Here is a 23797-nt window from a genome sequence, read left to right as displayed (position 1 = left end):
GGCATCAGATACTGATGATGTTTTGCCTTCTTCTGTCACCCTCAGAGGAAATGAGAGATGAAGAGGTACATACCATCCCTCCTGAGCTACGGATCCTGCTGGACCCCGGCACCCTGCCTGCCCTGGAGAACCCACCCATCCGAGGAGGAGCAGGCCGCAATGGAGGTTTCCCCTTTCCTTTCCCTGATCTCTCCAGGAGAGGCCAGAGGGAAGGGGGAGAAGATGGAATCCCCCGGCCAAAGGACCCTCTCCTCCCCAGCATACAACTGTTTCCTGATCCCCAAGAGCCCGAGGAGGTGCAGGGGAATGTGGAGGTTGCCCTGTCAGTCAAATGTGACAAAGAGAAGATGATCGTAGCTGTAGAAAAAGATTCTTTTCAGGTCAGTGCAATTTCTTAGAGAAGAGAAAGCCCCTCCTTTCCCATCTTGCCCCAGTGTGTGTGAGTTAGTTCCTTCTCCCTCTTTCACTTTTGAGCTCTGGGGACTTGATTCTGTTTGCTCAGTTGGATGGACTCACTTCCCCTTGGCTGTGATTCTCACTCGGGTCCTGTTGTTCTCAGTTGAGGGGGGTTCCAGATTCTCGTGTGTCAATATTTTGGTATTGAATTTCCAAGGCCAACAAACACAATCCTGGATACGTTGGGAGGAAACAAGGGGGAAGGGAAATGCAGGCCTCCAGCCGCCAACCCTGTATGGGGAGACCCGGCAAAACGTGCTCCCTTTGTGCGGCAGATCTGCCTGTGGGCCCCCCCTTTTACATCTTTAGTGGTGGTTGTTTCAGGCCAACAGCTACTCAGGGATGGAGCTCACCCTGTTGGATCCTACCTGCAAGGCCACGATGAATGGCACCCACTTCATTCTGGAGTCTCCGCTGAACGGCTGTGGGACTCGGCACCGGCGATCAGCCCCAGATGGTGTGGTTTACTATAACTCCGTGAGTGTTCGCCGAAACAAAGCTTGGCCCTTTGCCAGAGCCTTGCTGAGTGTTACCTTAAAAATAGCCTTCAAGCTTCTATGACCATGAGCAGGGGTGTAGACCCCAGGCCTAAAGAAAGCCAAGCGCCAGTTCTCAACAAAATGGGATGTACTCTGACCCTCAGTTGTCTACACAACTGAGCTAACCAGCTCTGTGGTCTCTGTGGCCTCGTTTGAATCTTGTCCAGAGGTGGGAGGGCTTCTCCCTTCCTCATGAACAGAAGAACCAAGGGAAATCCGAAAAGGGTCCTCAGGAAATGATTATTTAGTCTCTCTCTCTACCTCTGAAAAAGATCCTAAACTGAGGCAGATCTCCTACTTTTGACATTATGCCGAGGGAGATTACATAGATTGCCCCCAATGGTAGTCCACTGCAATAGCTAACCTATACTTTCCAGAAATCATTCTTGTCAGCTCATTCATCTGAATCGTCTTTCTTCGATTAAGTCTGTTCTTGCAGAAATACACACTAGTCTGTGACTATTAAAAGAATTTGAGGGCGCCTGGGTGGCTCAGTGGGTTAAGCCGCTGCCTTCGGCTCAGGTCATGATCTCAGGGTCCTGGGATCGAGTCCCGCATCGGGCTCTCTGCTCAGCAGGGAGCCTGCTTCCTCCTCTCTCTGCCTGCCTCTCTGCTTACTTGTAATTTCTCTCTGTCAAATAAATAAATAAAATCTTAAAAAAAAAAAAAAAGAATTTGAAACATGAAATTTCAAAAGCACTTTATAATGTTCGTTTTGCAGCTCAGGTTATACTTCTGACAGTAAAAATAAGGCTTATAAATCCCTGAGTTCAGTTGTGGCACAGGACAGGGAGGGTGCGACTGTCATTTGTGTTCATCCCACTGCCCTGCAGTAGATACACTTGACCCATCCAGAAGAAAGACTGGAGATCAGGTGTTTTGTCAGTGTGGCTTACATGGGCACTCACTCTCCTATGGACCCAAGTTTATTATTCTTCAGACTCAGAGTGTTTGAGCTGGAAAGAACCTTAAGATGATCTCATTCAACTTCCTCATTTCACAGGTGAGGAAATTGAACTGCTGGGAGTTAAGAGACTTGCTTAGATTTGAGGAACTAGTTAAGGGCAGAGCCAGGACTGAATCCAGCTTCCTGACCTCTCCTCCACTGATCTTTCCCCTATACCAGGCTGGCTGGCCCAGCTCATCTCCCTTTGTTACTGGAATAATTTATTAGCCGTTGAGCTCTATGATGAATGCGCTCCTGCCAATTCCAACACTAATTTTCTTACATTATCCAGTTTTTCCAGATATAATGAATGGCATATATTACTGATATTCTTCATTTTGGAATTTTAAATTTATGGCTAAATTAACACCAATAAGAGGCTATGGTAATCTGTTAAGTTTAAAAAGAAAAAGGTAACATCTGGCTCAGAAGAGAAAGGTATATCTTAAGCCCTTGAAATCCTTTTCTTCTCATGGGTATGATGATGATACCTAGAGTAAACAATGTCCTAGGTCCTTGGCTTCAGTTCCATCAATACTTCCTTCTTTGGAACTGGTAAAGAATGGAGAGGTGGTTTTCCTACATTCTCTTCCCATTCTGTTCCCTTCAGTGATTATTGTAGCTGTTCCAATTATAACTGTAGCAATTTTCTGACTTAGTATATATTTTTGTTTTGCACCATATTCAGCAGTCTCAGCCCATGAAACAAAACCAAACAAAAAATGTGACTATTCTATAAATGCAAAGAAATTGGGGTTTTATTTATGGAGTCATGGTCCTCACGTGAATTTTTCATGTTGTCTAGAACTAACCTAGGAATAGTCATTTCAGCTAACATTAAGATAGATTGTCATAGATAAAAACATGGTTCTTTTCTGCATCCGTACACCACACACAAATATACGGGGGAGGAAATGAAATGAGGGAAAGATAGATGAGTACAGAGAAAAATTGAGGAAACTGGCTCAACAGTAAACATTAGGTACTTTGTTTCTAACTCAAACTTTATACAAATCTTGATGGATACAAATAAGAAAAGCTCTTTAAATTAGTCTGCCTTAGTATTTGTTAGTATTTTTGATGTAAAGAAAAGCCCTCTAAGAAGAAGCCCCCTTCCCTCCAGTGTAGACTGGCCTACTGACAGCCCCATTCGGCCCTATTTCGGTAACTGGCGTTTTCCCACTGTTTGAAACAAGTCTTATTTTTTCATGAGAAAAAATACATATTTTAGTTCAAGTCTTAATTTGAACATATGTTGGGTTTATCTTCCATTTTTAATCTCTTTGAAGGTAAAAATCCTCAGAAAACATGGAGTTTTTGAGGTTTTTTTAAATTCCGATTTTCAGTTGGCATCTGAATTATACATGGGTGTTTGTGTGAAGTAGAACCAAATCATGTGTTTTGGTGTTTTAACAACATTGTCTGTGCTTTCTTTGCCTTTTAGATTGTGATACAGGTTCCATCGCCTGGAGATAGTAGCGGCTGGCCAGATGGTTACGAAGATTTGGAGTCAGGGGATAATGGATTTCCGGGAGATATGGATGAAGGAGATACCTCCTTCAGCCGACCTGAAGTTGTCATGGTATGTGCTGGTTTGCAGCAGGTAGTTTGTGAGAATGTTGTCTTTTTGGTTAGCTTTAGTTAGGAACTATTGAGTGGGGGACAGGGAGGGAAATGGGTGTTAAAGACCAAAGCTTACTAAGTTCCGGGGTCTTCACCCTTCATTTCACTGTGATTTATCTCTCTTTTGTTTGTTTGCTTGCTTTCCCCAGTTTAATTGCAGCCTGCGGCAGGTGGGGAATCCCGGTAGCTTCCAGGACCCACCCAACAGAAACATCACTTTCAACATGGAGCTGTACAACACTGACCTCTTTCTCGTGCCCTCTCAGGGGGTCTTCTCTGTGGCAGAGAATGGACACATTTATGTTGAGGTATGAGACCTGGACATTATCCTTGGGCTTTTAAGGTTGGGGCAGAATTGTTACAGCTTCTGGAGCAGAGCCAAGACACCTGCTGGAGAAGCCCTCCCCGTGTTCTTCCCCGCAGCCCTCAACCAGCTCTGGGTGAGGGCTGGGCTCAGAAAATGCATCCAGGTTGATTTCTGACCAAAGAGAGACATTGCAGGATTTGGTACATGAGGAGAGTGTTTTACAGATGAATGCTTTTTAAAAATCGGTGGTGTGAATTCTGTTAATAAAGTCCTGTTCTTGCATGTCCTTAGCATTTTTGGAACAGGGATTCAATAGTTGCAGTGTTAGGGCTAACCAGGAATATTTCACACCAAAGGCAGATACTTAACTGACTGAGCCAGGCTCCCCGACATAAGACTATTAGTATCCCCATTTTAGGGGTGAGGAAACTGAGGCACAAACTCGTTTAAGATCACAATTAGTAACCAGTAGATTCCAGAGTCTGGTCCATACTCAGGTTGTCCAGCTCGAGAGTCCATAGTATTACGTGCTAGATGCTACCATCATTTAACCTCCAAGTGCCATTTAAAGAGGAGAAAATGTGACTTCTTAGCAGTGCAAATATCCAGGTTCAGATTAGATTTTAGAAAAAGATAAATATCTTTTTGGCCCCAGCACATCTGTTGGTTGTCTAGTTTTGGGGTTAAACTGCAAGCTGCTGTTCTGCTTCACTGTAGGAGGAGTGAGAAGCTCACGGGGTCGAAATGGGATACTTCCATACGTTGCAAGTGACTTCAGAGAACATATTTCTATTTTAGAAAGATAAACAACTCTCACATTTGTTCAGATTCTGGGATAGAGCCCACTGGCTCTCGACATTTTCCTGGATCTCTTTTCTTTTTTGATTCCCTGTTTTGAGAGGTCTTCTCTTTCTTTGGGCATACCTTCTTTCACTACTGGGGAAAATATACTGCTTTCTACATGCTGTTCCTAATTAGAGATCTCTTCTTATCCAAGATCATTATTTTCTTCTTGCATTTCTGGCTGCACAATCCACATGTGTGTATTTGGGCAGTGACTGACTCTGCGTTGTGCCCTGGATTTTAGGGGGCCCTGCTTAACTGGGGTTTGTTCTTTTCCAAACGTGGACCTGGCTCGGCTAATTCATGGCTTTGCTGCTATGTGCTCATCACTGACCAGTCTTCCTCCTGTATCCCACCCTGGTGGACATTTTGGTTTTTCTCCCCAGTCCACCCAGTGCTGCTTACTTGAAATTCTTTTTTCACTTATTTTCACGTTTATAACTTTCCACATATCATTTGTATTTTTCATAGTTAAAGTTAGGCAAAGACATTGTCAACTGATGACAAAGAAATGGACTGAATCTTTTTGCTACCATTTTAAATACCAAATGTATTGAGAATTTGAGGAGGGTGGTATATGTTTCAAACAGCTTTATTTTAAAGTTGTTTAAATCCAACTAAAAGAGAGACTCTAAGGTAGCAACCCACACCTAATCTTTGTTTCTGTTCGGAGTCTAATGCTGGTAGGAAAATGTTTTAATTTAAGGTAGGTAAAACTCACCGAATTATTGGCTTGATCTGAAGAACTATTTCCAAGTTTCTTGTCCCAGCCATCCTAGCACACCCCCAGAATCATGTTCCTTCTCAACCATATCCTTTCCTTTAATCCAAGACATCATCGATTTTGCCACCTGGTCTTTGGTCATCTCTAGGTGATGGTTGGTCACACAATGGCAGCTTTTCTGTTAGTACATTTATCTTGGGGAATTAAAAAGAACTGTTGGTAACCCCTTAAATTCAAATCTAGAATAGTACTGCTTAACCCACTGAGCCACCCAGGCGCCCTAGAATAGTACTGCTAGTTAGGGCTGTCATGTATTGACTAGCTGGGAACTGTGTTGTTTGTGTCATTGTGACTTTACACATCCTCACAATAACTGATCTAGATCTACCTTTTTCATAGGTATTGGTGCCCTTCTTCTGTTTGGGAGGAAACTGAGGCTCACAATTCACAGGGCATGAGCCACACGATTTCCTGGGGCCTTTCTCCCTCTGAGACCTGTAGTTCTTCTAGTACTCATTTTCAGACCATTTTATTTTTTACAAGATTTATCTGTTTATCAGAGTGGGGGAGGGGTAGAGGATGAGAGAAGGGAATCCAAGCAAGCTCCACACTCAGCGCAGAGTCCGGTGCGCGGTTCGATCTCACGACCCTGAGATCACGACCTGAGCTGAAACCAAGAGGTAGCCTCTTAACTGACTATGCCCACTCCTCCCCACCCCGAGCAGGCCATTTTACAGTGAAAGACTTGCTGATACTATTTTTTTCTCTAAAGCAACTTTTTGGGATACCCTAGAGTTCCTACCAGAACATACTTTCTTTGAAATTCAAGAAAAGATTTACATTTCTTACTCTGTCTGCATGTTTGCTTTGTGGGTTATGAGTTCTTGTTAAAGGGCACTTTTTAGTAATACAATATATGTAATTTGCCATCATTTCCAGATAAAATATCTTATTTTTCAGAAATATTGGCAAAATAATGATGTGTGAATATTTACAGACTCCCAAACACTACTTCCTAGCAAGATTTCTCACCAGGTGTTCTCCTAAGGCCACATCATAGGTTTAGTTGACTCGACGCTGTGGCTACAGTGAAATAGTAAAGAGAAAATGGGCTAGAGGTCAGAAGACCTGGGTTTAAGGCTTGGTTTTATCCAGTGCTTCCAAGGTAGAATTTTGAACACGTCGTCAATCCTGTATGTTCATTTTTTCCTCCATTTATCTAAAGGAGATGAAACCATTTATCTCACCAGATTATTCAGATGGTTTGAGCTTTAAGGCACCACAAAGTGATATGGTAACAATCATCTTCGTTGCTGAGTGTCTTGTAGTTAACCACGGAGGCATCTTTCAAAATAGTGCTGTGTCCTCAGAGCCCCATGCGATGTCAGGGGTTTTCCCTGTGTTCTCAGAATGGAAAGTGTGTTTATATCTCCACGCCTTTTGAAAGGATTCTGGAGCTATTGGCTTATGGTTAAGGACTGACTTTATTTCTAAAGTGTTTAAGTTTATTTTGATCCTAAGTTTAGTCAAGGAATGAGGCATGTGGGGAAAGGCAGTTCATGCAGCGATCCGTGTGTCGCCAAATGGAGAATCCACTCTGGCCTGGGGATTTTAGCTGAGCTCAGGATAGTTGAGGTTTGAATTCTGTTTATACTTGGCCAAACACCACTTCCTGTTTCTAAAGAAAAGAACCTTAACAAGGTTTGGACATAGCCCATACAAATGTTTTGTAAGAGGGAAGTATAATGAGTTGGAAACATTTCCAGATTAGATTTCCCTTAAAATACCCTTGGGCTTAAAGAGTGAAGGGAGAGTACTTGGCAAGGCCTGGTTTGGACCTGTGAGCTGCTAGGACACTGCCAGGCTTGTGATCGCCACCAGATTGCAACGGTCCCTGACACCAAACCCCAGAGGCCACTCTGCCTGCTTGCTATAAAGCCGGACTTGAGAGGAATCTGTAGGTTTGCTGCAGTGTTGTAGGTTCGTTCTGGCTCATGGCAGTTTAGAAGTTCAGTCCTCTCTGCCTGGGTTAAATAGATTCTGCCTCTGTACTTTATTTTGTGAGTAGTTCTGAAAAATATTTTGTTTTACAGGTGGTACACCATTGAGACATGACCTGGTATTATGACATTTGGGGCTTCGCCTGTTGGAGTTTTGTTTATTTTGGAAAATCCACTTTAGGTGCACGCCATGCTTTTGTTTTTATCTCCCAGAGGACTTATGGAAGGTTGAAGAGACTTAATTCATCTTGTATCACACTCTTCCAGACCTGGCGTTTGAACTAAATAATTCACTGTTATCCATACCAAGTCTAGATGGGAGACATCTTCTTTCAATGAGTATATGTTACTTTTGTAATTAGAAAGGAGATGAGATAAGAATGTCATGAATATCAAGCTGTGTCCCTCCTCAGAAGCACCATGTAGCCTAAAGTGGAAGTAACAGGCCCGCTTGGTTCTGATTGGTCTTTCTGTTGTTTTGTAGGTGTCTGTCACTAAGGCTGACCAAGAATTGGGATTTGCCATCCAGACATGCTTTATCTCTCCATATTCAAACCCTGATAGGATGTCCGATTACACCATCATTGAAAACATTTGTCCAAAAGATGAATCTGTGAAATTCTATAATCCCAAGAGGGTGCACTTTCCAGTCCCGCAAGCTGAGGTGGACAAGAAGCGGTTCAGCTTTGTGTTTAAGTCCATTTTCAACACCTCCCTGCTCTTTCTACAATGTGAGCTCACGTTGTGCACCAAGAAGGAAAAGGACCCCCAGAAGTTACCTAAGGTGAGCGGGCCTTCATCCATCTCTATGTTATTTTGACATTTTTAGGTGAGGCAGTGACCTGCCGGAGAAGTTTAATCACGAGTTATTGCAGGTTGAGGTTTTTGGTTTGGGAACTGCCCAACTGAAGTAATAAAATGTGTGTTAGCAGGGAACCGGGAGTTTTATGGAGTCTTAGAGAATAAATCCGACAGTATGACTTTTTTTTTCCGTGCATGCTACTTAGTAGTATCTTACAAATGATAAATCAAGACTGTTTTCCATGAGGGAGAGGTCTGGCTTTATCTTTGCAGTTCGGATAGTGTGCAGCGCCAGAAGCAGAGATCCAAAAGGACAAGTTCAGTGTGAGGATTAATTTTCCCAGGTCCCACTGAGACCTGTATTGCAATTGTTTTTTGACCTTCTCTGTGTGAATTATAAGGTTGACTTGTCTCAGGAGGACTTCTAATGGAAACTAACAAACATTTTAATTTTTCTCAGCTTCGTATTGGCTCATCGTGTTTGCCTCCTATCCCTCCCCATATTAAACATTCTGTTGCCACAACACTAATCAGAACACTTTGACCTCCCTGGAGTGACTGTGTAGGGGAGAGTCTGCAAGGTTAATGATGATACCTCATTAGTTGGGCCTGGTGTGAGAAAGGTGTCTTCTGCCATAGTTTTGTGTCTGTGATCTGCCATGATTATTTATAATTCCATACATGCATTTTTTTTGCAATTATCTTACACAGTATCAGCTGACTTATAAGACTTTTGTAGTCACATATCCATCAGTGTCTAAAAGTGATGATTGAGCGGTATCAATAAATTTATGTATGGAATCCTCTCTTAATATGTAGGTTGTACGATAGGGGGACAGAGGGAGGAGGAATAATTACATTATTGGGGCTAGATAGCCACTAATCTGAATGCTTTACACTGTTACATTCCCCCTGGCCATCCATTTCTCTGACAACACCAAAGAAAAATTTATACTGGGTATGAAAATGTTGCAAAGCTGGTCATAATCATTTGGGAGCATGAATGTGTAAGATGATTCAGACCATGTTCTTTAGGTTGCTTTTGGCAATACGGATGCTGTAGCCTTCGCCTTCCAGTGGCCATCAGTGGACTGTGGCAGAGGGTCACTGAATGCTTGGCTGGGAGACCCAGCTGCTCCCTGCAGCTGAAGGATGACTTTAAGGAGTGAGGGATTTAGGAGGGGAGGCCTGGCAGTTACTCTAGGAGTCTTCATGGTGGCTTGGTTGTTACCTCTCTCTGAGCCTGGCCTGGCACCACCCGTAGCATGTTAACATGTAAAAATTAACCCTAGTGTTTCCTTCCACAACATTCTGTAGAGAGCTCCCAAGTCTCAGTGGATGACATGGATGGGACGCTATAGTCCCGACTTACACTAGAAAGGACATGGGGACTGAGAAGAATGGCTTGCTGCTTACTAACAGAACTTGAAGCAAGTTCCCTGACCTCTGTCTGAGAGTCTGCATGGCCTCACCTGTAAGAGTGAAGTACGAGTACCTGACTCCTCTAGAGAGCAGAGTAGCCAGGGAGGTAGTAGGTGTGACAACAGTCCGCCGTTGATAAAGCAGTGGCTTCCGATAAGCTATTACCACTGTCTTCGTGTTTACTGCTCGTGGTTAATATCTCCACAGTTCTAGTGACTTCTCAGATGATAGAGCAAAAGAGTCTTTCCAAGAGGAGTTCTCAATGATCGTTGAGTCTGGTCCTGCTCTTAGCTGAGGAAACCGGAGTTGGGTATCTTGTCCAGAATTGAGCAGTGAGTTGGACATACACTCGTTGAGCCCTTACTTAACTGAAGAATTAACGGCACAGTAAGAAGGCTTTTTCCTAAAAGGCAAATCTTTGCAATAATGAGGCCTTTCTGTTGTTTCCTGGTGCAAGAGGCTTGTGTGTTAAAACCTTTCCCTGGGTTTTGAGGGAGAGGGAGGGGTTGTCTTCCTACAGTATGTTGCTCAGAGCAAAAGTGACAATAAAGTCAAAACACTGTGCTCTTTTGTGATTAGAAATTTACTGGTTTTGGGGGATGGCTAGCTCTAGGCTCTTTAAAGGATAGATCTGTTTCTTGACAACAAAAGCAGGTAGATGTCTTGAGTTTCACCTATTGATGAGCGTAGACAAGGAACTAAAGTTATTTGAAAGAAAAAGGGACTGGAGTGTGATCACTTTTTAAAAACAGGTAAACAAGGCTGGGCATGCTAATTCTAATTTGGAGGCCTGAAAATAACTGGAAGTAGCTGATCTCATGGTCCCCACACCTGGATACGGGTCCCCAGGGCTCCAGTTTGGAACCCTATAGCTGATGACCCCGGAAAGCTTCATTTTCAATGAGCCGATACTAGGATTTAAAAAATCAAACAAACTGGACACCATGATTATCTTTTTGGACAAGACATGTAGAATCTGTCACTTTCGTAATGCAGCACGTGACGTTTCCCACAAGCACAAATCACATACAGAAACCATTTTTGTGAAGCCGGCTTGGTGAGGGGTCAACACTCATCATATAGTTTCTTTACTTTTCAGACTAAATAACGCTAAAACCTAGTTGTTTTGTGGGAAGATGGGGAAGAAAGGCAGTGTTTATAAGCCATCCAGTGATATTTGAATCTTCCAAGTGCAGCTGAGACTGTATCTGCGGGGTCTGCCACTCGTCTCCCGGATTATTTATGGTTCTTTGGAAAACCCCCAGATCTCCTGTTTTTCTGTGGTAAACAGCTGGGAACTGTCTGATAAGGGGCACAGGACAACTGTGCAGGCTGGGCTGGTGCAGGGCTCCTCAGAGTTACCCCTGACCCTCTTTGCTCTGCTTTCTCTGCAGTGTGTGCCCCCGGACGAAGCCTGCACCTCACTGGACGCCTCAATGATCTGGGCCATGATGCAGAATAAGAAGACATTCACCAAGCCCCTCGCTGTGATCCACCAGCAAGTAGAGGCTAAAGGTGCGTTTTGGGAGGCTCAGTAGGAGATGAGGGGCCTGAGGGCTGCTCATTTTAAGAAGTTCCAGTATTAAAAATCAAAGCACAGTAAATCAAAATACAGTCGTATTCAAAAGAGACATTAAAGGCTGGGCTTCTACGTGGATCAGTTGGTTAAGCATCTGACTTCAGCTCAGGTCATGATCTCAGTGTCATGGGATCAAGTCCTGAGTTGGGCTGCCTGCTCAGTGGGGAGCCTGCTTCTCCCTCGCCCTCTGCCCCTCCCCCTGCTCATGTGCTCTCTCTAAAATAAATAAATAAATAAATAAATAAATAAATAAATAAATAAATAAATAACAAACCCTTAAGGGCCAATTAGTAACTTTAGAAAAGGGTTTTTACCAAAGGAGCCTTTTATTTAGTTGGGTCTGTTCTGCCATATGGCTAAGTTATTAATGATAGGTTTGCCAGCGATTTCTTTAAATATTAGATCAGAGTCAAAGTTGTCCCTATCCCAATGTCATTCTCCCTTACCATTCAGATATATTCCTCAAGTATGCAAGAAAAGCTCTGAGTTCCTCGCATACCAGGATTGAACAGCCCACAGCCCATCTTTCATGATCTCCTGGTAGTGTTTGTGCTGAGTACAAGCAGTCCCAGGGCATCCCAATCACAGATGCCTTTGGTTGGGGAGGGTGTTGTGTATGTGAATACCATCCATCTTAGGTCAGAGCAGAAGGAAGGTTGAGAGTCACTGTCCAAATGCATTTTTGTAATTCAGGTTTCCGAATTGTACACAGTCACATTTGTTGCTTGAAGCAAAAGGTGTCTCCTCCTACACACAAACACACACAGGAGCATTCGGCAGTCTGCACTTTCTTGTAGAAGGAAAGGAAGGATGTGTCCTCAGAGGTCTGGCTTCAGGTGGTTAGGCCAGGCAAAGCCAGACCCAGTGTAGGCCACATCAGCCAAACCAATAGAGAAGCAGAGTCGGGCTCCATGAGGGTGTTAGGAATGGACCTGAGGCCCTCTGGACTGTGGAGAGCACCTGATGGGGATGGACATCCTGGCTGAAGGGCACGGATGGGCAAGAACACAGCAGGCAGTTGGCAACATCTGATGGAGGTGGGGGCAAATGCACATTTGGGCTGTCTGGGCAGCTACATTTGTCACTGTCCGAAAACAACCTACAACTATCTTAGAAACATTGCCAAAGGGTGCTAAACGAAGAGAAGTCTGGGAGAGTAAAAGTGGGTTCCTAGCCTCTGGGGTTAGACATTTCAGGGCTTGGTCTCCAGGCCTCCTTCCACCACCCTGAGGGGCGAGGAGGAGCATGGCCCTGGAGCCTTGATAAAAGCCACCCAGCATCCTGTCTGTGGTTGGTGAGCACTGGCTGAGAGACCTGCTGGGTGGAGCCGATACCAGGTCTGGGCTTGGAGGCAGCCCTGGGATGGCCTTTCTGATCTAAGCACTGTTGGATTTGGCAAGGTAGCAGGGGCTAAGAGATAAGAGAAGAGGCACACAGTACCTAATAGTAGAACAGAGGCACGTGGCTGCTGTCTACTTTATTCTTTGGTGGCCTGACCTTTATGCAAATAGTAGAGCCATTCTTCCTGACATATCTGGTAATGGCATCTGCCCTCTTCCTAGGGGCATGCTCACTTTGGAAGGGCAAGAGAGGATCGTGGGGCGGGTGTGGCTTAGAGTTAGGAGACTGGGGCACAGCTCTTAACTTTCCCTGCTAACTGGCTATGGGACTTGGGAGATCTCTCCTTATGTCCTTGACTTTGATTTTCTTTATCTGGAAAAAGAAGGGTTTAGACCAGATGGCTTCTTGAGACCCTTTCAGCTGTAACACAGCTACTGTTTGAAGAAGCAAAATAGTTTTTGATACATTTCCCAGCCATCCTGAAGGCGGTGTGAAATGTACATAGTAGATGTTCCTTTGTTGTTGCTGTTTGTTTTGCTTTGACTGGTTGGTTTTCAGCCATTTGAAACAGTGTACCAGCCACAGTCTTTCTTGATATGGATTGCCTAGGGGCATCTGGGTGGCTCAGCTGGTTCAAGCCCTGCCTTGGGGTCCAAGGAGCCTACTTCAAAGGAAGGAAGGAAGGAAGGGAGGGAGTACAGGAAAGGAAGAAGGAAAGGAAGAAATTGTTTTTTGAATTTATTGCCCAAAGAGTTCCCTGTTTATTGGGTACAGGGGAAGGAAATAAATGAGTTAATTGGATTGCAAAGTATATCACATTTGAGCAACAGCTGGCTGCACTTTGCACTAATAACAACTCTTACCTGGTTCCAGAGATGTAGTTCTGTGGGTAATTGATGGCAGCAGCTTGCGTTTTTTCTATGCCCGACAATAATTGGGCATTAATATTGCAGTAGTATAACTTCTAGTAATTCATGCATGCTTCTTTTAAGTTTGGTGGTGTTTTTCTAAGTAATTCCTCTTGTAAATTAGGTAATTACTTTTATTTAAGCTTAGTGTAATTATCCTGAAAGTTCAGTGGCTTTTTTTTTTTTTTTTTTTTTAATTGAAGTTCAGGAGGAAATTTTACCAAATATCAAAGAAGTTTCATGAGATTTGCTAATGGAGAGTAGATTTTAGCAGAGACCCGTGTTGTGAATAAAGTTCATTGCTTAGGTTTGTTAAACAAATGAAGGTTAGTGGATGGGCCAGCTTCCCATGGGCTGTGTGCAAATGTGCTTTCTAACTGCAGTGAGTGGGGTCAGTTTTCTGGCAGTTTTCAGCTCTGTGAGTGACTCTTCCACCTTGTTTATTTTCTTTTGACTCTGAAATCATTTCTCCAGGATGCAGGCCGTTGGAGTCTGTGCTTTTCCTCTGCCTCTCCGTGAACTAGAATAGTCCGTTGAAATGGGAATGTGACCATTTGCCTAATAACGTTAGTTGATTCGAATAGTAACAGGGTCATGAACGTTCTTCCTGACAGCTTTGTGTTACTTTTGTAAGCCACAGACTCCATAGTATCTCCAGAAGTATCTCTTACCAGAATGAATTTTGAGGGTAAAAATTGCCCAAGCAGTGGGATGTTTCACTGTCCCTTTGAACCACACTGATACTCTTTAAAGGCTGTGCCAGGTCTTCATGGTCATTTAGTCCAGCTTATTTTTTTAACACTTGGGTTTTCTGGGGCAACAGCAGCTGAAGTCTCTGGGTAGCAGCTTCATAGCCAAGCAGAGAGCTGCTCTGTAGCTCCCAAAGCCAATGGCATGGACACATTTCAGGACACATTTCTTCCTTCTGTAGACAGAGAGAATAGGCTCTCAAGACTAACTAATTCTGGGTCCCTCCTCTGGGCCACCATTTTTAATGGAACTTGCCTGTGCTTCTGCAGCACATATCCGCCGTCTCAGTCCTTTGGGAACCAGCACTGGGTTAAATTCTTTTGCTGCTAAAACTTCCAACATGGTGGTGCTGGTGGTGATGATAGTCATAGAGATAACAACCGTGATTATCTAACATTTATTGAGCATTTACTTAGTACAAAGCCCTGTGCTAAATCCTTTGTGGGGATACTTGTATTGAATCCTCATAGCCCTTCTGTGAGCCAAGTATAAAGCAAGATTAAGTAACTTGACTAAGGTCATACCACATATAAATAAATGGTGGATCTGGGGTTCAAATCCAGGCACTCTGAATCTAGTTTGTGCCTTCCTAAACCCTTTGCCTTGTGCTAGGTGGAGGTTGATTCTAGTTTTTATTAAACTGCCAGCAACATAGGCATCTCTCCACACCCTTTTCCCACCGCCTCCTCCTGTTCATGCCGTACATATCGCATTGGCATTCAAGTTCACACCCAAATACTCTAATTGATTATGAACTGAAAAGAAGATGAAGACTTTTAGGAAACATGTCTGTTCTCCAAAGGGTAAGATGTTGGTGAAAATGTAAGCTGTTTAAGGGAGTATTAAAATTCAGAAGTTCTGTGACTTTGAATTGTAACTCACAAAAAAAGCCCAGAAAACATGCATACTTTATGTGTATTATGGTTTATGGCAAAACAATTAAAATAGTTGAGGTAGTGCCATCCTACCATATTTTCTGAAATAGTTTGAAGTATAGGCATGTTAGTGCTGTTTGCTTTGGATGCCGTGAGCAGTTTTGTGGCCTTTGAGAACACTAGGGCTTACACAATAAAAACGGCTATACCACGTCAGTGGTAGTTTTTTGAGAATGGTGAAAAAATGAGTGATTTACATATGACATGTAATTCTTAGCAAGTTAAATGTCCAAAATACTGAATTTCCACTACATAACTTTTTAAAAAGAAGTGTGCTCAGGACAGCACCTGGCATATCGTGGGCACTCAGTAAATATTAATTTCCTTTCCTTCCTCTTAACCTCTCAGCCAAGCTAGGTTTTTTGGGGGGAGTGGGGGTGGAAGAGGAATGAAAGGGAAAGTTGTGAACGTCAATTGGAAGTTAATCCAAGAGAGGCGTTCCTTTTTGGAACACATTTGATTTTTCCAGAACAAAAATACTCTAATGCACCCAGCCAGATTTTTTGTCCTCAGGCTGAGGTAGAGATGAGGAGAAGCTGAGTAAAAAGATGGTAGAAATGCTTAATGGACAGACTAAGTCATTAAGTCCTTACCCAAGGGAGAGGGATACCGTAGGGACTTTTTACTTTGGAAAATATATATATATATATATATATATATATATATATATATATATATATATATATAATATATACAAAAATAGAATAGAATTGTAGAATGAATCCCATGAATCCTTCTCTTGGTTTCAACAACTACCCATTTATGGCTAGACTTGTTTTCTCTCTTTCTGTCCCTGGATTGTTTTGAAGGAAATCCAGACATGTCATCTCATCCATAAATATTCCAGTATGGCACCTCTGAAAGTGAAGAAACACTAAGAGATTGGGGCTCCTCGCCTGGTCATTTGGGGGAGCATGTAACTCTTGATCTTGGGGTTGTGGGTTCAAAGTCCGTGTTAGGTATGGAGATTACTAAGAAGGAAAAAAAATCTTAAAAAAGAAAAAAAAGCTCTTGGGTAAGGAACCAATGATCAGATCATTTAGGAAGACTACCCTAAAAGCAGCATGAAGATTGGTTTTGGGGAGATGTACGCAGTATTGGGATACACATGACAATTACGGTTATTCCAAAAAATGTTTATTGGTACCTACCATAGGCTAGGCATATGGTAAACACATTACCCTGTCTGTAAGACCTTCACAGTGTCATGCAGAGGTTCACAACCTTGACTCTATTGATGCTTTTGAGCTGGGTAACTATTGTAGAGGGCTGTCCTGTGCCTTGTAGGATTTTGGAATAGCATCCTTGGCTTCTACTCACTAGGTGCCTATAGCAAACCCCTCCACTACGCAAAATGTCTCCAGACATTTCCAAATGTCCTGGTGGAGTACCAGGGGTCAAAAATCACCCTAGGTAAGCACTACCAATCAAGTGAAAGGGTGTAGAGGAGTGACCAGACAATTATTAGAATGAATGCCATAAATATTGAAAGAACCCAGAGAAGGGGTTTGATTACAATGAAGTTAGTAAAAACTGTATGTTAAAAGAGATCTGCACGGAGGCCTCCTGAGTCTCTAGCCTCTTGATCTCCCTCTCTCTTTGCCAAACACCAATAAATGTGGGTACTGAGTAAACACCTTGTTTCCCTGTGGGCCTGCTCGATCTACCATGTTTAGGAGAACTGAATTGAAAGCTGGAGGCTAAAGGCTGTGGTCCATTACTCATGCATAACCCCCAAAATATCCCATTTATGAAAACCATGCCCAGCCATCTGAGGAGAGAAATTTGGTTCTAGAGGCAGACAGAATTTTGCTCCAGAGTAAATGAAGATACTTAATTCAGAATGTTGATTATAGTTTGTTCTTTCTGCAAATAAATCTCTATTGTTAGCATTATCTTTGCAGCAATAGCAAGGGTTCCTTTCTTAAAATTGTACCCTTAAACCAAAAGTAAATATTGCTGTGTTCCCCTGTTTTCCTTTCAGCGCGTCAACTCTGTTTTAGGGTTCTGGTAGAGATCAGACTCCGTAGTCATACACGGGTTATTGGGGATTTTTGGAACAAAAAAAAAAGATAAAATCCTATAACCTCAGTGCTGCAGCTTGTACTTGTTATTGTTTATGGAGAAACTTCACCCAGGGGAAATAAGCAACAACTGTTTCTATTTAGCTCTGAGAGAAGGCCCCTATTTGGGGTGGGGGAGAGGGATTAGATCATAGCCTAAATCCATTAAGAATTTTAAAACAATGCCATCCATCACACAGCCCTTGCTCTAAAACCCACATTCTCACATGTGAGGTCTCCTCAGGGGAGAGTCATTATTTAAAACCACTTAGGGATTCTGAGCGACAGAGTTCAGCCATGGGCGATTGACTGGATGGAACTCTTCCCAGAAGTGTGTATATTTCTCATATGATGAAGACTATAGAGACCTTTAAATGCCTGTGGACTTAGTTCAGTGAATCCAACCACTGCTTCTTGGAAGTAGAGTTTTGTGGTGAGATACCCCTACTTCATAGGATTCTTGGGAGGTTGAAATGAGAAAATCTAAGAGAAGGCTTTGTGTCAGTTGTAAAACACTACACACATGTGTAAATGGAAGGCATCACCTTCATTATTTTATCTCTGCCAATAGGCTGATGGGATGAGACTCCTAGGAGACAGTCTCTTGTGTTACTTTGTAGTTGGTAATTACTCTGCATCCTGAATTATATTTTCTTAAAAAAAAAAAAAAAAGATTTCCTTAAAAGCTTTCACTTTTATTTTAATTTTAGTAATTCTCTTTAAAACCTGAACATATCCTCACCCTGGCACCAGCACATTGCACAACTCTGGGGGGCACCATTCCATTGTGGTGCCTTTGCTTCCCCTAGGGTTAATCCCGAGAATTTACAATCCTACGTAGCTTCTTTATTTTTGTAAACATGACCTCAAACGCTGCTGGTTTGGTCAATTTTTCACAATGTCTTTTGCTCCACTGTGGATTCTGACGCAAGGTATGTGTTCTTCTCACTGAATGAAAATGAAGGTGGAAAGGTACGTGCAGAACACTCATCACTTGCCGCTCTAAAGGGCAGGGTCAGAGTCTGTCCCAGGACACAGCACCCTTTTTCTGGGAAGGGCCAGCTGGGGAGTGTTTCGGGTCTGTCTCTCACACAGGCTGTGCCCTGATGACCCCTGCTGCTCCTGTAGCATTGCGGGCATGGACAGTATACAAATGATGCACATAGTTATGTTCAAAGAAAACTTGATTTATGGAATAGGTCTGACTTCCACATACCTTTCATATGTCATAAAATATTATTCTTTAATTTTTTTTTCCAGTCACTTAGAAATACAGAATGTACTCTTAATTCATAAGGCATGCAAAAATAAGTATTGGGCCATGATACACCATCCCCTGGTCTGTGCTGTTCTCACCGTGAGTCACAAGAAGCTTCTTAATCAGTGCTCCCCTGCTAAGCACAGAGTGACACTCCCCAGTCATGTAGCCTACGAAGCAGAATCGGGAATTTGGGCTCAGCCCCTGCGCTGATGCTTTCCAGCTGTGACCTTGGGCAAGTCACATGATAGCAGAGTCTCAGGATGCTCCTTTGTAAAATAGTGATAAGAATTCTTTTTCTGCCTCTCTCACAGGGTAGTGTGAACTTCTAATGAGATTTGAACATGAAAGCATTATAGAAAATGTCAGAGTATACAAGCACTGTTGTGTATAGCCTTATTCCCAGCTCCCTCGGTTGTCTCCATTGTCAAGAAGTACGTCAACATTCTAGTCATCCTTCACGGAACATTTCTGGCAGGCCTATTCCTTGCTAGGCTGAGCCCTGGGATGTCCAGATGAGTAAGAACTATACCCTGCCCTCAGGGCAGAGAAGAATCTAGAGAATTAGGATGTGATGGAGTTTTGTGTAGGACAACCGAGGGGTGGAGTAAGCCACAGGGGTAGAGACCGGCCCTGCTGGGGTGGAGGTTGTGGCACTGAAAGAGTCAGAGAAGGCCTCCCAGTGAAAATACCAATAAGCAGGTCTGGGGGAGGAGGGTATTTCAGGGGATGGCTTGCAAAGTGTGACGACCTACAGCAGCATGGAGAATTTGGGAAGCTTAAATAAGTATGAGGAGCCCAGTGTGGGTGAAGGGCCCTTAGGAAAGGAGGCTAGCGATATGCTGGTAGAGAAGGAAAGCAGAACTTTTGTGTACCAGACTGGAGTTTGGATTTTTTTCCCCTATGAGTACAGGAAGTCATGGAGCAATTTAATCAGGACAATAACGTAATCAACTCTGAGCTCTGGAAAATTCACTCTGAGGGAAAATATGGAGGAGGAAATATTTAGGGCAGGAGCAGGGGCAGTGGGTGGAAACAAGGAGACCATTTAGGGAAGCTCTATAATAATGTAGATGTTTGATGAAAGAGGCTGAGGGGCACCTGGGTAGCTCAGGTGCACCCAGCTCTTGGTTTTGGCTCAGGTCATGATCCCAAGATTGCCCGTCAAGCTCCACTAGGCAGGGAGGCTGCTTGTTCCTTCCCCATCCTCTCAGCCCTTCCCCCAGTGCATGTGTGCATTCTCTCCCTCACTCAAATAAATAAGTTCTTATTTTTTTTTTTTTTTTTAAAAAAGAGCTAAACTATAGGGTAATGGCATTAAGGAAAGAAGAATAAGGATACTTTTACAAAACTTATGTACACTTTTTCAAAGATTTAATTTATTTATTTATTTATTTGAGTGAGCGAGGGGTAGGGGGGCAGAGAGAGAAACCAAGCAGACTCTGCTGAGCTGAGCGTGGAGCCTGATCTGGGGCTCAATCTCACAACCCCGAGATGACCTGAGCCAAACAAGAGTGGGATGCTTAACCGACTGAGCCACCCAGGCGCCCCCACAAAACTTGTGCACATTAAAAGATTTTTGGAAGTGGAAAAATATCATGAATGTACTGGAGAAATATGGTATTTAAAGGTATTGAATCCTCTTGTAAATAAATAAAAAGGTGTATACACACACACACACACACACACTGTCAGACTCAAATTCCTTAAGTTTGCCTTCGAGTTTTCTTCAAATTGGAGAGGCTGTACAATTAATTGTTAACAAAATGCAATGTTTAACATTTCTGAGGAGCCATGTTAAAGTTTTGACATCTAAAGAGGATAACTGACAACACTTTCACTGAGTATTAACAAATAGGAACATGTCAGTCCTTGCTGAGATTGTGATGAACTTTTGCTTAAAACTTGGTTTCTCTATGGAATACATCAAGTTTTTCATTGTGTGTGTGTGTGTGTGTTTTTTTTTTTTTTTCCAGAAACAGGTCCAAGCATTAAGGAACCGAGTCCAGTTTCTCCACGTAAGTCTTTATCCATCTATTTCGAAAGGAAGCCTCCTGGGCTTTTTATAAAAATGAATTGGTTATGGAGCATTTGGCAAACTTTGAGTTTTGATAAGAAGACCTCTGCTCTCAATCCCTGTCTCCTCCTTTTTCGTAATCTCATACTTTTTCCTTTCCTCTGTCCTTTCTTCTTCTTTCTTTTTTTTCTGCCTGCCACTTTTAAATAGGAATTTGTTGACCCACTGGCATATGTGGCCTTAATGGGAAGGTAGTAACTTACTTAGCTTTGGAGAGAGTTCATTATTTGCATACTTATCAGTTATGATCTAAAAGCATTAACTCACATCTCTGGGAGTGTTTTCCATGTCATCGACAGTCGTTACTTGCTAAAGGAAGATAGTTGCTGTGTCTTTGAGACAATCTCTAGTCCAAGGGGCGTGTGTAAGGAAAGGCGAGGAGGGGAGACTTGTAAGAAATAAAGAAAAGAGAACAACTACTATAAAATGGTGCGTTGGGATTTATCTGGGCCAATTTTGTCACTCTATGCAGAAGGAAATTCTGACCAAAAAATATTAAGGTGACTTGCCCGTGGTTATAACTGGCATTCAGGCAGGACTAGAACCTGGGCTTTCTGGCTTTGCACCCAGAGCTCTTCTAGATGATGTTGTTGCCTTGTGAGGAGAATTCTTCCCTACAGCTCTCTAGAATTAGTCTCCATGGCTGACCTCATCATATACACATAACAGTCTGGTGAGTTTCTTTATGCAAAGCACTACAGTGTTTTAAATAAGTGCCTTAGTTCAGCAGTATCACAGAAGAGTATCGTGAACCTACAAAGAGACAGATGGGAAGCGACCCACCCTGATTTTCATAAATGACATCTCCATTTTTAGAATTTCAGAGGAGTTTTACTAAAAACTTTCAATCATGCCCCAGTTTTGCATCTGTAAGCATAAAAAGGCATACCTACAGACTAAATTAAATCGAGTGGATGGTTTGGTTCATCTTAACCTCCAGAGTTCTTTCCAGTTCATATTCCTTCCTCAGGTCCCCAAACCTTTTACAAACTCCTTTTGTTCACTCCCTGCCTTCAGCAGGTGAAGTAGTGCTAGGTCCAATTCCAGAAGTTAACACACCAAAGGGCATATGGCTAGAAAAGTAGCCACCAGGACTTGGAAATTCCAAAATTCCAGAATCTTCAATAGCATGGCATACTTTTCCTGAGCACTTACATATTGTGGGGCTGTTCGGAGCAGGGGCGGGTATGTGTGTCACATTTGTCTATATAACTAGGTCTTTTACACTGAAGTAAGATGAACGGCAAAGAGATTTAATTTACATAGAGATCAGCCAGAGTCACTTCGGACTCAAGAGGAGCATAGAAATGGGTTTGAGATAGTGGGGAGATCCTATACCTTAAATTTATATTTAAAAAATAGACACCTTAGAAATTTTATTCTGCTGAAAACCCCACCTCTTGGAAGCTGATTTTAACTTCTTATAAGTGATTCACAGAACGTAGTTCTCTTAAAGGAAAGGAAATGTTCTATTTCTGTGGCCTGGAATTAATTTCAAATATAAACATCTTTGCCAAGTGGAGGAACAATTGGTTCTATTTATATGTTTTGCTGCCCATAAAACTGACATCACTCCACATCGAGAAGTATTTCCGTCCCCCTCATAGAAAGATCATGGTTGGGAAAGTGTTAAAAAGTGGGTTGTTTTAAATGATTCAATACAGAATTGTTAAGATGGAGGGTTTGATCTGAAGGGACCAGTGAAATATTAGAATCTGTAGGAATAGTTGATCCTTCCTTACCTTACGTTTCCTTTTTGTCCACCCCCATCTTCCTATTATCTCTCATACCTGTAAGTGTCCATGAAAATGTATTTGAAATGTATTCTGTGTTTTCCTTGTCTCATTGTTCCAAGTGTTTGATGAATAAGAAACATTATGCCACAGTTTGATAATGGGAGCTCACTTCAGTTTCCAGAGCATCTTCAGATTGAGGATGTAACCTGCAAACTGCAGCTCTCTTGGAAGTCTGATCATTTTGAAAGAAAAAAAAAATGTGCAAGTTTCAGATACATTGCATTTGGTTGGGATTCTCATTTTGGCCTCCTTTTCTTAGTCTGTGCCCAGCCTCCCTGACAGTGCTTGTAAAACAAATACAAAGTTACAACATCTGGTGCAGACTCACTGAAAGCATGTATTGGCTTCCCTTCCTTGTAGCAGTTTTCCATGGTTTGGACACCCTCACCGTGATGGGCATTGCGTTTGCAGCGTTTGTGATCGGAGCGCTCCTGACGGGGGCCTTGTGGTACATTTATTCTCACACAGGTGAGTGTGACTGTCGAGTATTAGTCCGCATGCATCCCCTGTGTCTGCCACACAGCAGACGTTTCAGTGTTTCATTGCATGGGTGGGTGGATGGAATAATAACAAAGGAGAGAAAGGTCATTCCCACAGTTTGCACTTGGACATATTTTGGCATCAGTTGGGTTTTGCAAAAATATAATTTGCCTTAAGCACCTTTAGAAAAGGAATGTTTAAACTATGCTAATTGCCCTTGAGATGTTGGTGAAGGTTAGCTACTAATAAAGCTATTTTGTGGTTAGGGTTTAATTAAAGAAAATTGATGTAGACATACTGGAAATATAAACCCTTCCCTCAAAGCTCAAGACTTCAGTACAGACATATGAATGGGCAGGAAATGAGAAAGGAAGCTAAGATTTTATTACTATATTTGCCAAGAGGTTGAGCCCTATCCACCAGAGTCCCCAGTCTCCATGACTTCAACTAGAATTTCTTGACCCTTTTAAAACCCATGCCATGTCCTCTTTGATACGCATAAAATTCTCATGTCTGTCTTCTATGAAGTTATTTAAATTTTAAAAACAAATTTTCATGAATTGCAAAAAAAATAAAAATGGTGAAACAAAGCATTTGTTTTCAAGCTGTGTTCCTCTTTCCCCAAAATTCTGATGTGTCCCCCCACCCCTCACCCCTTCCCTTGCCCCTTCTCCTCAATCCCAAGGTTGGAAACCTGGCCTGAACAGAGAGCCTATTCTGACCCCAGTACAGAAGGCAGGCGTAGCAAGGGGAGTCTAGTGCAGTGGGGAAAAAACAAATAGACTGCCCTTATGTTGCTTCTTTCTTAGTTTCCTTGCAGATGGATAGAGCAAAGAAAGACATGCATTTGGGGGTATGTCTAGTGAGCTAGTTGGGCTTCTATGTCCTTGGATCCTTGCTATTTACACTGTGAACCCAGGCAAATTGTGCTTGATTGATCAATCAGAGG

The 23797-nt window shown here is 42.6% G+C and overlaps 1 protein-coding gene across 4 annotated transcripts in view; it reads left to right on the top strand.

Moving 5' to 3' along the window:
- TGFBR3 (transforming growth factor beta receptor 3) overlaps positions 1-23797 on the top strand; it is a 197851-nt gene that overhangs the window by 160665 nt on the left and 13389 nt on the right. For 3 of the 4 annotated variants that reach the window (XM_059138271.1, XM_059138274.1, XM_059138272.1), the window contains 8 exons: positions 46-380; positions 781-933; positions 3386-3523; positions 3714-3872; positions 7923-8222; positions 11056-11176; positions 20472-20513; positions 22729-22836. In XM_059138271.1, coding sequence (XP_058994254.1) covers positions 46-380; positions 781-933; positions 3386-3523; positions 3714-3872; positions 7923-8222; positions 11056-11176; positions 20472-20513; positions 22729-22836 — 1356 coding nt within the window. The remainder of the gene's footprint in view (positions 1-45; positions 381-780; positions 934-3385; positions 3524-3713; positions 3873-7922; positions 8223-11055; positions 11177-20471; positions 20514-22728; positions 22837-23797) is intronic. The other variant, XM_059138273.1, reaches the window with a different exon arrangement.

This window comes from Mustela lutreola, chromosome 10, assembly GCF_030435805.1.
Source record: "Mustela lutreola isolate mMusLut2 chromosome 10, mMusLut2.pri, whole genome shotgun sequence".
Lineage (NCBI taxonomy): Eukaryota > Metazoa > Chordata > Mammalia > Carnivora > Mustelidae > Mustela > Mustela lutreola.
This window is presented reverse-complemented; position numbering and strand designations above follow the sequence as displayed.